Source organism: Hyperoodon ampullatus (genome assembly GCF_949752795.1).
Source record: "Hyperoodon ampullatus genome assembly, chromosome: 10".
Taxonomy (NCBI): Eukaryota; Metazoa; Chordata; class Mammalia; order Artiodactyla; family Ziphiidae; genus Hyperoodon; species Hyperoodon ampullatus.
Genome location: NC_136923.1, coordinates 85,053,942 through 85,070,945, shown reverse-complemented (window position 1 = coordinate 85,070,945; position 17,004 = coordinate 85,053,942). Strand labels below are relative to the sequence as shown.

General features: G+C 38.0%; 1 protein-coding gene across 1 annotated transcript in view; it reads right to left on the bottom strand.

Annotated features, from left to right (window-relative positions):
• Positions 1-17,004, bottom strand: part of SLC17A1 (solute carrier family 17 member 1) — a gene marked incomplete at both ends in the record, with an annotated part of 61,392 nt that overhangs the window by 13,329 nt on the left and 31,059 nt on the right. The window contains 8 exons of the mRNA XM_079712686.1: positions 2,909-3,056; positions 3,148-3,280; positions 4,282-4,443; positions 4,547-4,665; positions 10,783-10,869; positions 11,208-11,295; positions 11,382-11,615; positions 16,367-16,539. Of these exons, the coding sequence (XP_079568812.1) occupies positions 2,909-3,056; positions 3,148-3,280; positions 4,282-4,443; positions 4,547-4,665; positions 10,783-10,869; positions 11,208-11,295; positions 11,382-11,615; positions 16,367-16,539 (1,144 nt within the window). The remainder of the gene's footprint in view (positions 1-2,908; positions 3,057-3,147; positions 3,281-4,281; positions 4,444-4,546; positions 4,666-10,782; positions 10,870-11,207; positions 11,296-11,381; positions 11,616-16,366; positions 16,540-17,004) is intronic.

The window sequence follows — 17,004 nt, the reverse complement described above, 5'->3', positions numbered from 1 at the left end:
ATATTACCTTAATTCTTGAAGGAAATGTTTGCTGGACAAAGACTTCTAGGTTAACAATGATTTTTTTTTTTTTGTAACATGTTAGGAGTTGGCTTCTAGCTTTCATAGTTTCTGTTGAGAAGGCAGTTGTCAGTATTACTATTGCTCCTTTGAAAGTAATGTGTCTTTTGTATACAGCTGTTTTTAAAAGAGTTCTCTCTTTTTTCACAGTTTTGCAATAACAAGTCTAGGTGTGGAGTTCTTTGTATTTATCCTATTATATATTCAGTAACTATAGCACCTTTAATGACTATGCTCTCTTTTCAGATTCAGAAGTCTTTGGCATGCTGTGGTAGTGGGAAAGGATTTAACCTATTTTTACTGAAAGAGGCGCTTTCATTTCATAATTAGAGATATAAACAAAATCCCCAGTGTCAAGAGTCCTGAGTGCTAGGACAATTACTCTGAAAATCATTACACATCCAAAGTATGGAGCAGTTCACTAATCTGAGAGTAGCAAGGTGAGAACTTTATATGCTCCATACCTCATGCCACCCAAATCCCAAACAGTAGGTATTTGATATGGGGAATGAAAACAACCTTGAGATTGTTTTAATGCAGGACAGTTTCCTGGAAAGCTATTAGCTCTAAAACTGCTTATTCTTCAGCTGCAATAACCCATGGTAAAAGCATTTTGGAAGGGTAAATAGCTGCTGAAGTCGACTTTCAATTTAATTGATTTTATATTTTGGTGTAATAATGATTTAGTAGAACGTAAATAAGATTCAGATACCTGAACTATACTTCAGTCCCACATGGGGGGAAATTCAAGGGTGCATGACCCATCCATCAGTCAAAAATAATTAAAAGCAATTAAAAAAATTTTGGAGCCTCCCTTTAAGAATGTCAAGGGGATGACAGTGCCTGCTTAATGTATCACACAGCATCTTTAGAATCCTCTGTGCTTTTCTACTCATGCTACCCACCAAAGAGATGGTCACTACATTCCCAGGTCTTCTCTGTCTCACTCAATTTCATTTCCCAAACAGTATTCTCACAGAACCACATCTGTGTCTCCTCTTCTTCCTTGACGCCTTTGTTATGCTCAAAAAATATAATCACTTGCCCTATTCCTCAGTTCTAGCAAAGACCAAATTCCCCTAAAAGGACAGTTGAGTAATTTATCCTCTAAGGGGACTCTTTTTAATAGGCAAGGGAAGTATATGGTTAGGAATATTAGGAATAAGTTTCATCCCCAACCATTAAAAAGTTTAAGCATTATAAATTAATATGTTTGTGACATAATGCACATACGCCCTAAATATTGAGGATGAATTAGCTTAAGAGACTAAGAATATTTCCAAATTGTCTATTAGTATATCTTCTCTGATGCTACAAAATTACCTGGCTAACATGGTATTTGGGCCCATTAGAATGATGCAATTCAGGTCAAGTTCTATGTTATCCAAGCCATTGCTGGCTGAGATATTTCCCATCTTAGTGACCAGGTACTGGTAAATAACACTAGTGAGGCATTGACTACATCTAGACGGCTCTGGAGGCAGACATTCTAGGTATGAACCTTCCCTCTACTTATTACTAATCATGTGACTTTACATACATTCATTTCCCAGGTCTTTTGTTTCCTTATCCACACTATGTGGACAATATTATCTCACACTGGGGCATAACAGGCACATAAAAAATACTCAGTAAATGGTAGCTATTTATAATTTCCTTTATCTATTTGTATATACATTCTTAATTTACCTGTTTTTCAGAGTGCATATGGCTCAGGTGGCATTGTGTATTCTATATCAAATAATCCATTTATGTCTTTATATAATTCCAAGTAACCAGAATACATGCAGGCATTTTTTTTTTTTTTTTTTTTTTTTTTTTTTTTTTGCGGTATGCGGGCCTCCCACTGTTGTGGCCTCTCCCGCTGCGGAGCACAGGCTCCGGACGCGTATGCAGGCATTTTTAAGGAGGGTCTCAGAACTCAATAAATCAAATGGATACATGTCTTCATTATTCTGGCCTTCACCTAGTGTAGATCTGATGGGCAACATTCTTTACAGAATTGTGACAAAGTAGATTACTCTTGGTTTATTTTTGCCTCTCTACCCCAGGTCACTGCTTTACAAAACTTCAAAGAATTCTGTTCATATTGGATCTATGTTCTCCAGAGAGTGCTAGCCCTATAAAGTACAATGTGAAGAGTGTCCCCTGGAGTTGTGCAAATGACAGAACTGCTTCCATTAGTCACACTTATTATATCTAAAAAAAGGCAATACATAGTAAAAAGAGGAAAAGTTCTTTGTCACAGAGATCTGGATTAAAATCCTACCTAATTTCCAAGCCAGTGATGAGATCTTAGGCTGACAATTAAGTATCTGAAACTCAGTTTCCTTAGTTACAAAATAAATATTACTAACTGATGGCTTTTCTTCATGAGTAATAATATATAAACATGGTATAATAACAATTTTAATGGATCAGTTAACCCTTATACATGTTTGCTATGTTCCAGGCACTATTCTATGTACTTGACTATATTAACTTGTTTAATCCTCTTGTGAGGATAACTTTATGAGGTAAGCATTTTCTTATTACTCCCATTTTATAGGTGAGAAACAGGTGTTGAGAAAGTAAGTATTTTGTTTGAGGAAAATGGTCATGAAACCCAATAGTCTGACTCTAGAATCTGTTCTCCTGATCACTGGACTATACTTCTTCATACACATGTGAGAGTTGCATACATTTGCATATATCATTTGGTATATAAATATTATTTAAGTTATATGTCTGACCTATATAGATGCTTCTTCAGAACTTTTGACCTGCTGACCATCAGTTCCAAAATACTTGAAATCTTAAAACTTTGAGAACTTGGATACAAGAAAGAAAGAGATTTTTAAAACCTTACCTGGGAGCAATATCCAAGACATTTATTAATATTCCACCCATACAAAAGCTTCCTGTTGCATTAGCAAGTATCAGGAAAATCATAGTGCCATGGAAGCTGGAACTCAGGTAAAGCAGGCACAGGCTGAAGAGGGCAGGCAGGAGAAGTCCTGGGGAGTGATTCAGACAACACAGTCAGGTGCATCCCAAAGAAGGGGGTGAAATACCCCAAAGTGCTTGAATGTCCTGGCTTTTTCTTACCTAGCAAGGTGAAGAGTTTCCGGATGGTGAGTAGGCTGAGAATATTCCTGGACAGGAAGACGTCTGCCATATGACCTGCTAGGATAGCAAAAATCCAGGCAAACAAATGGGGGAGGGAAGACAGCAGCCCATTCTGAGGAGGGAATGTTATTGTGAGTGAGTATGAGGAACAGGATAATCCCTACACTGAAATTCAGTATCTAAAAATTTGTATTGTCATATAGAAAACCATCAACGTACAATCCCAGAGTTACTTCTGGGGACACACTACCCAAGAGAAAGAGAAAAATCATTTTGACGTCAGAAACAGTCATCACAATCTGCCTAATTTTCTGTTGGGACCTGAAAGTCCTAGATGGTAGAGAGGAAAACTATGTTGGGAATAGGAAATGCTGTCTGTGGGGAAAATGATAGAGATAACAATTGAAAACATGTATATGGTGCTTATTGTGGACCAGCTGCTGTTAATCCTTGCAGCAAATCCATGATCTCATGGAAGATAAAATTGAATCTTAGAGAGCTTAAGTGACCTCACTGTTACACTGGTCACTAGGCTGGGTTACTGGAAGTTCATTATAGAATGTCTCAAAATGGCAAGCCCAGACTCCATTTCTAGAGTCTTTTCTGGTTACTATGGCATCAAACAACAGAAGGTTCCAGACATCAGTAATTCTCCAAGTCAGACAACCAATGAAAGTTCCAGTCCTTTCAGAGAAAGCTGTGAGTCATGGGTTCACAACCCAGGACTCTTTGCCTTTCCCCAGGGGAGAGGATTGGTATGAGCTGGAAAGGGTGGTAGAGCCTGGCCAACTGACTTTCAGGAAAGGATCCGACCCTGCAGGGAACAATGGTGTTGAGCCTTAAGGAATACATAAGGGTGATTATACAGGGAATGGGAGATAGGGAATCTGTGGGAATGTGGGTGAGTGTGTATTGTTGTGGGAATGCTAGACACCATGTGTACACCTTTTGTTCTGGGCAATGTTGACCTAATAATTGGAAACAGTGACATCTCCAGGTAAAGAACATCAGCTAAGTATGATAGGGGTGGGCAAGACCTAGGACTAGAGTCATGGGAGAAAAGGAAATGGGTGCAAAGTCCTTCATAAAGTGAAGAACAGAAGGTGTACTTACCTCTTTTACATTAATATGAAACTTGGAGTTGATAAACATTGGTGTATACAGACTCAGGAAGCTATTTGCCCAGAAAAAAGCAAAATTACAGAGGGAAATGACCCAGAGTGGAGGAGACTTAAGCATAGCCTTGATGGGCAGAGATGGTGCACTTGAACTGACCTGGAAAGGAACCCATTAATCGTTAGCACATTAGGACAAGATGGAGCACATTTTATTTGGCACAGAATCTGGGAGATACCAAAGTGGAGCATGCGTGTTTTACCTGCTGGGTGAGGGCGGACGTGATGTATTCCTTCTCACTTTTGCTTATACACGGGTGGTCCTTTGGGTCCTCATAAAACAGAACGAACCAGAGAAGACTTAAGGCACAACCACAAACACCTATTGGAACAGGACAAGTTAGAATTGGAATTGCTTCTGTCTATAGTGAGTTTCTTTTCCAAACTGGCATTTTTCATTATTTGTCTGAGAACCTAGACCTCCTCTTTTCTTTTTTGGAACTTTGCAACAAAGCTCACATTTTGATAGTTTTCTCTGTATCCATAGCTGCCTCTCTCGACAGAATGAATTTTACAGAAATGGTGGTAAACCCTCTGGCCTCTCCTGATCTCCTAGCCTCTATTTTTCTCCACTCAAGACAGCTGGGCCTCCCTGCTCTTAGGTCATCATCTCTACAGATTCCTAATGTGTTCTACTGTGAGAGTATGGCATAGCTGAGCCCACACAGGGCTTGATAATCACCCAGTATTTTTTGCTTGTTTGTTTGTTTTTTAAAGTTAAATCTTACTTTTAAATCAATCTTATTTTAAAGATGTTGGGGGTAGGAGTTTATTAATTAATTTATTTTTGTTGTGTTGGGCCTTCATTTCTGTGCGAGGGCTTTCTCTAGTTGTGGCAAGCGGGGGCCACTCTTCATCGCGGTGCGCAGGCCTCTCACTATCGCGGCCTCTCTTGTTGCAGAGCACAGGCTCCAGACCCACAGTAGTTGTGGTTCACAGGACTAGTTGCTCCGCGGCATGTGGGATCCTCCCAGACCAGGGCTCGAACCTGCGTCCCCTGCATTAGCAGGCAGATTCTCAACCACCGCGCCACCAGGGGAGCCCCAATCACCCGGTTTTGAGAGCTAGGCCTTAGCTATGCTCCTAAGATGCAGACTAGGCCTTAGGGATTGTCCAAGTCCCATAAGAGTTTGTCAAATTATTTGTTGTTTTTCAGTTTTTTATACTAATGATCTGATCATAAGGAATCCTCTGTTAGAACAGGGAGTATGTAGTACTCAGTAGTCAGGCTTCCAGAATTGCATTCATTCATCTGACAAATATTGGTTAAATGTCCATTATGTACCATGAACCATTCTAGGTCCTGGGAATACAACAGTGAATAAAACAGACAAAGCCCTGCCTTCACAGACTTTAGTTTCTAATGGATGAGACAAAGATAATGAAAAGTAGTTAAATAAAAGGTAGTAAATGTCAGCGAAAAGAGCTATGGAGAAGAGTTATGGGGGGAGGAAGGAAGGAGTACCATGTTCAGGGAAGGCTAGGATGTGGATGGGGCACAGACACTCCAGGCAGAGGGAGAAATAAGTACCAAAGCCCAGAGTTATGAGGCCAGTGTCACTGGGCAGGGAGAAAGGTGAGGGTGGAAATCAATGAGTATGAGAGGTAATGAGATCAGACCATGTGGAAACCTGGAGCCACTGTAAGATCTCAGATGTTTACAACACACTTTAAGACAACATTAAAAGAATACTTTGACAATATACCATTTCCACCACATTCTGTGACCTGAGAGCCCAAACCCAAGGCAAAATGTAAATGAAGAAAAGTGAGCACCTAATAAATACACATGCAATACATATATTTCTCTATATTATTGTACTTAACCCTCAGAAAATACATTTGATACTATTAGCTCTTTTTCAAAATAAGAAAACTGATGCTCAGAACGATCTGCTTGCTTACCCAGGGACACATGATTAGTAAGTGGTAACTGACACTGAAGCATGGATTATATTGTCTAGGGAGGGAAAATAGCCCTAGAGGAGGAGGCTGGAGAGAAGCTTTGAAGAAAGACAACAGTTAATGGCAAGTAGAAGAGGGGAAGTCTGCAAAGGAGACTGAGAGGGAATGGCCAGAAGGATGAAGTCCATTGCAAGAAGAACAGGGTCAGAGAGACTGAGATGAGAAGGAAATGTCCAGTCACTGAGGTTCAGTGCATGGAGTCAGAGGCAAAGGCATGAGGGAAAGAATGGTATTGTTGAATATGATTGAGAGTTCAGGTCAAATGTGGACTGAAAATCTTACACTTGATTTATGGTCATGGAGCTTGGCCAGCATTTGGGAGGCATATAAGGAGTTTAGAAGTTATCACTCCCATCCTTACAACAAGGAAAATGCTGAACAAACTAAAATTCAATAACTCTTCTTTGATCCATCAGAGAATTGAGGTCACAGGGCAAACCACTGCCTTCCTGTCTCTAGAGAGACAGACAGGCAGATACAGAGAATTACAATTTCCCAGAACAGAAGCCCAGAAACAGAAAACTCCATTGGAACCAGTCAGTTCTAGGGTAGAAAAACCTAGCAATTGATGGCTTGCTTTAGGTTCAGTGTAGACAAGTTTGAGAGATGAAAAGTCTGGGGATAGGGGGCCCAGTCTTAAGAAGACCCCTCACACTTCTGTGAGTTTTACCTCCAGAACACCTACCAGGTTCTCACAGTGAATATAAAAGAAAAATCCCTCCATCCTTCCAGGAGAGGAAGGGAAAAGTAGCTATTTTGAATTATGTCTAGAGCATTCTGTTCTTAACAAAAACTGCTCAAAGGGAAACTGTTTTGCCAGAGCCTAACCAACTTAAGGGAAGGGAAATATCCAATTCCAGCCCCTTCCTCCTGTCTCACTTAAGGAGGGGAAAAAAAAAAACTGAGAAGGACTTGTGAAGGTCAAGTTTGGGGCAGAGGCTCACTAAAATACTGATACCTAATCACAGGACTATAGAACACTGTCTCCCCATGTACACACCTTACCACCACATCAAAAGTGTTCTGCACGTTATTGGGAATCCACCTAGAAGAACTGCACATTTAAGAAGTCTCTAGAGAAACTCAAGGACAAGGAAAGACAAAAACAAAGACACCAGAGGAAGCTGTAGCCTCTGAAACTTATAACTATAGCACACAGTAAGCACAGCCTAACCCCTAGCCAGAGAAACATAAAACCTCACACTAAAGGGCTATTTTTTTCAGTTCCTTTTACCTGGTATATCTTGTTAGCTTTCAACAAGAAAAACATGAGGCACGCTAACAGACAAAAAATGTAGTTTGAAGAGACAGAGCAAGCATCAGATCCAGACTGAGACACAGCAGAGGTGTTGGAATGATCAGATCTAGAATTTAAAACAACTATGATTAAAATGCTTATGGAAAAAGCAGACAACATACAAAAACATGAGTAATGTAAGTAGAGAGATGGAAACGCTAATAAGGATTCAAAAGAAAATGCTAGAAATCAAAAACACTGTAACAGAAGTGAAGAATGCCTTTAACGAGCTCATTAAGAGACTAGACACGGTCGAGGAAAAATCACTGAGCTTCAAGAAATGTCCATAGAAACTTCGAAACCTGAATTGCAAATAGAGTAAAAGAATAAAAAAGAACAGAATATCCAAGAATTGTGGGACAATTACAATAGTGTAGTATACGTGTAATGGGAATATCAGAAAGAGAAGAGAAAGGAACAGAAGAAATATTTGAAGCAATAATTACTGAGAATTTCCCCAAAGTAATGATAGACACAAAACCACAGATAGAGGAAGCTCAGAGAACACAAAAAGGATGAATATCAATCAATCAATCAATCAATTTACATGTAGGCATATCATATTCAAACTGCAGAAAATAAAAGAGAGAAAATTTTGAAAGAAGCCAGAGGAAAGAAAATGACCCGGGGAGAAGGGTTTAAATTTAGAATTCTTAGATTCCACTGGTCACAAATCCCTGGTCACTGATCTGGGACTTGACCTCTTCTGTTCCCACCCAGATCCAGTCCCACACGACTAGGGGTTTTGAATGGCTCTGTATAGAAATTCTTGGCTTCCCCATCATGCTCCATTTACATTCTCTGTAAATAGTTTTACCTGTCACCTCCCGGCCCAGCCTCAATTCAGTGAATGTGGGGAAGAGTCCTGCCAGTTCTGAAAAAGCCTTGGTTGTATATGAGCAAAAAATTCTGGGAGTGATCATTAGAAGGAAGGTCATGGGCTCTGATGAGCCTCTAATTTTGATGCCATAGACTTCTACCCTATGAAGAAGGCTTGGCTGGAGGGGGTCCAGAATGGGCTCACTACAATGTAGAATCCAAGGCAAGGCCCCTCCTGCCTGGGCTTCAGAGCAGCTCTAGCTCTGATGGAAGCCATAAGTGATCTTGGCAAGGGCTCTCTTGATAGTAGAATGGATCAGACACTTAGTCAGATATAAGTTGAGGAGACAGTGGGTGGCTAGGAAATGGGGGCAGTGGGTGTAGACAGGTTGTTCAATAATTTTGACTCTTAAAAGGGAGGTAACTTGAAAGAGACATCAGGGAAAGGGAGCCATTTTAGAGATTTGAGGAGAGTAGTTTTGAGAAGTTTGAAATAGTATTTATGGAGAGAAACATGGCAGGACAGTCAGGCCCTTTTAAGTACAAACGTGAGTGTATGGTTCAAATTGTTCTGTATGGTAATTTTCCCCAGCAATTAACAGTTGCTTAAAAGCAGGTATTATTTTGTTCTTTAAAATAGTATTGATTAGATTTATTTAACTTTATTGAGAAGAGCATTCAAATTGAACCACAAAACATCCTGGTTTTAGTTTGCATCTGCCACTAACTTGGGCAGGTTATTTCACATCTATGGGCACTGTATGACTCATTGTAAGAGTTGTGGAGGTAACACCTAAATCCCTATACTGCTGCCATCTAAGTGATGGCACTCTTCCCCTATTCTAAGTGATAAGAAAAAGCAGATGGGGCAATTCACGGTAAAGCTGTTATCATAGTATAATGCACAGTCCCTTTCTTTGCGCTTCATAGAGCCACCCATGAGAATTACAAATGACAAATGTTGCTGTATACATGTATATGACGTTGAAATATGAATACACCATGAATATTGGAGCTCACCCAAATTTTGATCAGCAATGTTGGGCAGCGTTAATTATTGAAAAGTTTTTCTTACATGGAGCTGAAACTTCACCTCCCTATAATTTCCAGTGTATTAGTTTTAGTTTTGTAATGCAGAGCAGGTATGCATTTCTCTTACATGAGAGTCCTGCAAGGCATGCCTGCTCAAGTTTTCATTTCACCAGGTTAGACAGTTCCAAGTCTTCCAGCCCTTTCCTGACATGGGGTTTGTGTAATATCACTATACTGACCATTACTTACTACTGATGACTAATGCAGTGATGAAGAACAATGAAATTATGAGGATGGAAGACATGCCTCTGCCATTTGCTCACTGTGGGTATTGGGGGTTCCCTGTTTGTCCCTCTAGATCCACTCTCCGCCCTTCTTTACCCTGCTTTGGCCACAGATGGCTGACTTGAATGAATATCAACCGGCCCCTATGTTCTCTGCTTTCCAGATAGATTTAGGAAGCAGAAAGCTTGAGCAGAAGATGAGAGAGAGCTGAATGAAATTAGGGTGTCTTTTTCTCTAGTTATCATCTTTCCTAGCATTGCATCAGTCTATAGCTCTTTTATGAAAAGTCATGGGTCCTCTCAAAGCAGCCATTTCTATAGGACTCTCTCCTAGTAGATTCCCATCGACTACACCCTTGCTTGCCCTTTTGGACCTGGGGATGGTATTAGCTTCCATTTTGCTAGCACCTGATTACTGCTCTATCCATTTGATTCTGCCACATCTTTATTTGCCATTTGAAAGAATCACTTTGTAGTAGATCTTTCTGAATTAAGTCTCTGTACTTTTCCTTACATATCAAACAAGCACAGTAGCACCCATCCACAGTCCCTTATCCACAAATCTGAGACCAAGATTTGAAAGCCAAAAGTGATTTTCTAACTTATTTAGAAACCCCAATCCTTTATAGTTTTTCATTTATTCCAATTTATGAGAATTTAATGTTTCACTTCAGAAATTAATGTGTTTGATTATGAGATGATGCTCTAAATTTTGCTTGGGATGTTAAGTATAAATAGTATACTCATATAATCTTTGATCTATTCTGATCATCCCTTTCCCCAAGAGTTTCATGTAAGGGATATGTATCTGTAGCATCGATGTTGTAGAACTGTGAAATTATATACAGTAATGCATGTATAGTTCTGAGCATGATGTCTTGCTTATAATAAGAAATTCATGAATGTTGACTGATCTTTTTTCTTCAATGGGATTTATGATTTTTAACATTGCTAACTTCATATAAACTACGGTATTCCATTTTTATTTTTAAGTTTTAAAAATTCTGAATAATGACTGGGATTTTTATAGAAAGAGACTCACCAAAAATATAAAAGACCAAAGGCCATCCCAGGGAGTCACAGATGAATCCTGTTATAAGTAGGACAACACAGGGTCCTAGTAGAAGTCCTAATCAGAAGGCACAAAGAACACCCCCAATGAATGCAGGCATCTGGAAGTAGAAATAATGTAGTCTCATGGTAGCAGTGAACAATTTATAGTGAAATATTTGTATAACATGTAACACCGAACAGAAGAAAATAATAAAATATTTGCTTTTCTCTCTTTTCTCTGTTGTTTGAGATAAGCAAGTCTCTTCTCCATCCCAGACAATTTCCATATCTTTAAAGTGAGGATGGTTTGCAAAGCCCTTGACAGTTCAAAACATACACGTTTCTTACGGCTCTAGGGCAGCACATGCTACAATGAGATGACAAGATTAAACATTCTAGGCCCCTAATCATTACCTGATAAACTCAGAGAGGTAAGTCGGACTTGTTCCAAGGGAGGAGCCCACTTGATCCATACTACTTGCTGAGTTGTTAATGCTATCCCCTGAAAGAAGAATGATTAGAAAGTTGGATCTCTGACACTTTCTGTGAATTTAAATTCTTGGTTCAGTTTTTGTATTATCTTAATACCTGGAATAGTCCCTGGATTACTCGGCATATGATGACCAAAGCTTCTCCAAATTCAGCTGCCAATGGGATGAGCAGAGTAAACAGAGAGCTGTGGAACAATGCAGAACCAACCATTCTCTTTAAGGAGTATATTCCAGATAAATATCCAGCAGGAATTTGGCTGATGAGTACACCGTAGAAGATGGAACTTAACATGATTCCCTGGATTTCAGTGCTCCAGTTATACACAGGGTTCTGAAAGGAAAAAGGAGACACATCTAGCCACTCTGCAGATGATTTTCTATGATGTTCAGGAATATGGGAAAACTGGTCTTCCAGCTTACCCCATGTAAAATAGCTGCCCTCTGCCTAATATCCTCTATTATGGGACTTCTTTATTCCTAATAACATCATTATCTGTGTGTAATTACATTTTATCATTGGTACCCTCAACTATAACGAAAAGTCTTTGCAGTCAAGGGCATCATTTGTACCACCCATACCTGTCACAGCATAGATGTTTAATATTTGCTTTTTAAAAAAATTTTAAATATAATTGGCATATTATATTAGTTTCAGGTGTACAACATAATGATTTGATATTTGTCTATATTGAGAAATGATCACAAGTCTAGTTAACATTCATCACCATATATATAGTTGTCATGAAAACTTTTAAGATCTACTCTCTTAGCAACTTTCAACTATACAATACAGTATCATTGACTATAGTCACCATGCTATATGCTACACCCCCATAACAATTTTTTTAAAGATTTATTTTGATGTGGACCATTTTTAAAAAGTTTTTATTGAATTTGTTACAACACTGCTTCTGTTTTGTTTTTTTGGCCACCAGCCACATGGGATCTTAGCTCCCCAACCAGGGATTGAAACCACACCCTCTCATTGGAAGGCAAAGTCTTAACCACTGGACCACCAGGGAGGTCCCCCCATAACTTATTTTATAGCTGGAAGTTCTGCACTTTTTAACTGTCTTTACCCATTTTGCCCAACACCACCCTCCCCCGACCCCCTGCTACTGGCAACGAGGAGCCTATTCTCTGTAACCAGGAGCTCAGTTTCATTTGTTTGTTTAGATTCCACACATAAACAAGACCGTATAGTATTTGTCTTTCTTAGTCTGATTTATTTCACTTAGCATAATACACTCAAGGTCCATTCATGTTGTCACAAATGGCAAGATTTCTTACTTTTTATGACTGAATAATATTCCATTGTATATATACAGTGCATTTGCATTATCCATTCATCCTTGGATGGATCCTTAGGCTGTTGTAAATAATGCTGCAATGAACATGGGGGTGTAGATATTTTTTCAAGTTAGTGTTTTTATTTTCTTAGGATAAATACCTGGAACTAGAATTGCTGGATATGGTAATTTAATTTTTAAGTTTTTGAAGAACCTTCATATTGTTTTCCATAGTGACTGCACTAATTTACATTATACCATCAGTGCACTAGGGTTCCCTTCTCTCCACATCTTAGTCAACACTTGATATTTCTTGTCTTTTTGATAATATCCATGTTGACAGGTATGAGGTGATACCTTGTGGGTTTGATTTGCATTTCCCTGATGATGTTGGGCACCCTCTCATGTGCCTGTTGACAATTTGTACGTCTTTTCTGGAAAAATGTCTATTCAGATCCTCTGCCCATTTTTTCTTTTTTCGGTACGTGGGCCTCTCACTGTTGTGGCCTTTCTCCCATTGCGGAGCACAGGCTCCAGACGCGCAGGCTCAGCGGCCACGGCTCACGGGCCCAGCCGCTCCGCGGCTTGTGGGATCCTCCTGGACCGGGGCACAAACCCGCGTCCCCTGCATCGGCAGGCGGACTCTCAACCACTGCACCACCAGGGAAGCCCCCTATCCCTTTTTAGTACTAAGCAGTACTCCATTTTATGGATGGGCCATAGTTTGTGCATTCATTCACCTATTGATGAACATGTTGGTTGTTTCCAATTTTTGGCTATTACAAATAAAGCTACAATGAGAATCTATATATACATCTCTATATGGACACATGTTTTCATTTCTCTTTAGGAGCAGTGGAATGGCTGGATCATACGATAGCTGTATGCTTAAACTGGTTGTACCATTGTGAATTATCACCAGCAGTGTAGGAGACTTCCAGTTCCTCCACATTCTTACAACACTTATGTCCAATCTTTATAATTTTGGCCATTTGAATTGGTGTGTAGTCATATACCTTTGTGGGTTTAGTTTATGTCTAATGACTAATGAGGTGGAGCATATTTTCATGTATTTGCCATCCATGTATCATCTTTGATGAAGTGTCTATTCACATCTTTTCTCCATTTTTGTGCTGCATTGTTTGTTTCATTTATTATTGAGTTTTTATTAACTTCCTTTACTAGATATGATTTTCAAAAAATTACCACTGTCTCTGGTTTGTCTTTTCAGTCTTTTAACAGTGTTTTTTTAATTTTGGTGAAGTCCAATTTTGTTTGTTTGTTCTTTTGTGGATCATGAAAAAAATCAGTAGTTCATATGTGTGTGAGTCTATTTCTGGACACTCTGTTCTATTTCAATGATTATTTTTCTGTCTTTATGCTAATAACACACTGTCTTGATTACTGTAGCTTTATAACAAAGTCTTAAAATCAGGTAGGTAGCATTATTCCTATAACTATTGATTTTTTGCCAAACTTAAAAGACAATTCAGTGGAGAAAGAAGTCTTTTCAACAAATGATGCCAGAACAGTGTATACACATATGTAAAAAAGGATCTTCAACACAACATATACAAAAATTGAAAAAAATGAATCATATTTAAATGTAAAACCTGAAATTATAAAACTTCTAGAAGAAAACATAACAGATACTTTTACTTTGGGCTAGGCAAAGATTTATTAGATATAAAACCAGAAGAAGTTTTGGTAAAACCAGCAAAAGTTCTTTATGCAGAAGGAAAATTATATAGTTCAGAAACTTGGATCTACATTTAAAAAAGAAGAGCATGAAGAAAGAATAAATGAAGGTGTAAATTATTTTATTTTGAATTGATGCAAAAGATACATACTTGTTTAAAGCAATAATGTAATTCTGTATTGGGTATTTATATCATATGGATAAGGGAAATGAATAGCAGCAGTGTCACAAAAGATGGGAGAGAGGAATTAAGAATACTCTGTTATAAAGTGCCTGCACTACACATGAAGCAGTAAAGTGTTATTTGATGGTGGATTTCTATTATTAAAAAATGTATATTGTAAACCCTAGGGCAACTACTAAAACAGTTTTTTAAAGTATAAATGATACATCAAGAGAAGAAATAAAATTGAATCATATAAAATGCTCAGTTATACCAAGATAAGGCAAGAAAAGGAGTGGAAAAAAGAAAGGTAACAAAGAACAGATGTAACAAATAGAAAACAGTTACCAATTTTATATTTGTCTTTTCTCCTTTTAGTTCTAGCAGTTTTAGCCTTCTGTATTTTGCTGCTTTGTTAGAGACATACATGTTTAGGATTGTTGCTAGAGACTTACATGGTTAGGATTATTATGTCTTCTTGGAGAATTGACCCCTTTATCATTAGACAGTGTCCTCTTGATCTCTGATAATCTTCCTTGGTATAAATTCTGCTCTGTCTGAAATTAATATAGCTCCCTCAGTTTTTCTTTGCTTGAAAATATCTTTATTCTCTTTGACTTCTGAGGTAATTTCATTGGATACAGAATTCTAGTTTGGCAGGTGTCCTTTTTTTTTTTCTTTCAATACTTTAAAGAATTCATTTCTCTCTTCATGTTTGAGTGGTGTCTGATAAGAAGTCTTCCATAATTCTTATCCTTGTTCCTCTGTAGGTGATTCTTTCCTCTAGCTTCATTCAAGATGTTCTCTTTGTCTTAGTTTTCTGCAATTTAAATATGTATGTCTGGGTGGTTGTTCTTGTTGATTATTTTTCTTTTTAGTATTTATCCTGTTTGATGTTCTCTGAGCTTCTTGGATTTGTGGCTTGGTGTCTGCCATAAATTTCAAAAAGTTCTCAGCCATTAATTTTTCAAATATTTCTTCTTCCCATTTTCTCCTACTCTTCCTGGTGTTCTAGTCATGCATATGTTACAACTTTTGGTATTGTCCACAGTTCTAAGATGTTCTGTTTGTTTGTTTATTTATTTATTAAATTCTCTTTCATTTCAGCTTGGGAAGTTCCTATTGACTTATATTCAATTTCATTGATCCTTTCCTCAGCTGTGTTGAGATTACTTATAAGCCCATCAAGGCATTCTTTATACCTGTTACAGTTGCCATGATTTCTACTATTTCTTTTTTATGCTTTCTAATAATATCCATCTCTCTGCTAACATTACCTATGTGGTATTGTATGTTGTCACTTTTTTCCCATTAGAGCCCTTGACATATTAATTATAGCTATTTTAAATTCCCTGTCTAGGAATTCCTACATATGTGTCAAATCTGAGCCTGGTTCTGATGCTTATGTTAAAAAAAATCAGGGTGCAGTACACTTCATATAGTGTTATTTTTAAAGTAAATAGGGGTGATAATAAGAAAATATTTTCTTATTTGCCTGTGTATTCATAAAGGGACATAGGAAGAGTATAGTGGAAAATATTTTTCCCACCTATTTTCATTTTTTTCTGTACTACATCTTTTGACAGGTATCAACTCATTACCTTCCATAGATGAAATTAATGAAACATGTAAATGTACTGTACATTAAAAATGTAAATAAGAAAGAAAAAGTGTCTTGACTTCTACTTCTCATTTAAGATGCTTTCCTTTTTTCTCCTGTCCAAACTTCTCTTGCCCTTTACAAATACTGAGACATATTTTAGTTGTGGGACATGTTTATTTAGGTTACTAGTGGCAAGGCAGATCAAGACTTGAGCTTCTTTCTTTAATAATTACTGTCATATCAATTATGATAACATTCAACCTCTCCACAAATTAGTTAGCAAGATAGGATTTTAAACTTATGACTGTCTATAATATTTTTGATATACCTTTAAGTAATCCTGTGGCTCCTTTGTGGAGGTGTTGGACAAACCATGTGGCTCTGTGCTGTTCACCATGGCTATCATTGTGAGGCTCATACACACACGCTGTGACATTATTATAACATTACAGAGGAGCAGTAAGAGAGCAATTCCATAACGAACGGAACAAAAATTTGGAACTGGAATGTAGAACAGAAAGTATCCATCATTAACACATCTGAGGTAAAAACATATTTTAACTTTAGGAAGTGCCACTTAGAAATTTGGACCCCTATACATTAATTAAAATTTTTATTGTACTAACTGGCTTTTGAGAAGTTATGACACAATAAGAAGATGTGGGATTGATCTTATAATTTCATACCCCCTAAAATATAATCCCTAATAGGATGTCCCAGAAAATTGAGCCAGTCCTTGAAGTACTTTGGCTCATGTCTATTTTAAAGGGACCATTTACAAATACCCTGAGTTACTCTTGGAAGTAAGTCCCCTGAACAACAAAAAAGACCTTCCCTCAAGTAAACTGCTTTATTCTCAAAACTTATATGACTAGTCTGGTTGAGAAACTCATATGTGCAAATTGCAGAGAAAAACAGCACTTAAAAAAATGTAATGTATTTGAAGTAGTTTCAAGCTAGAGTAAT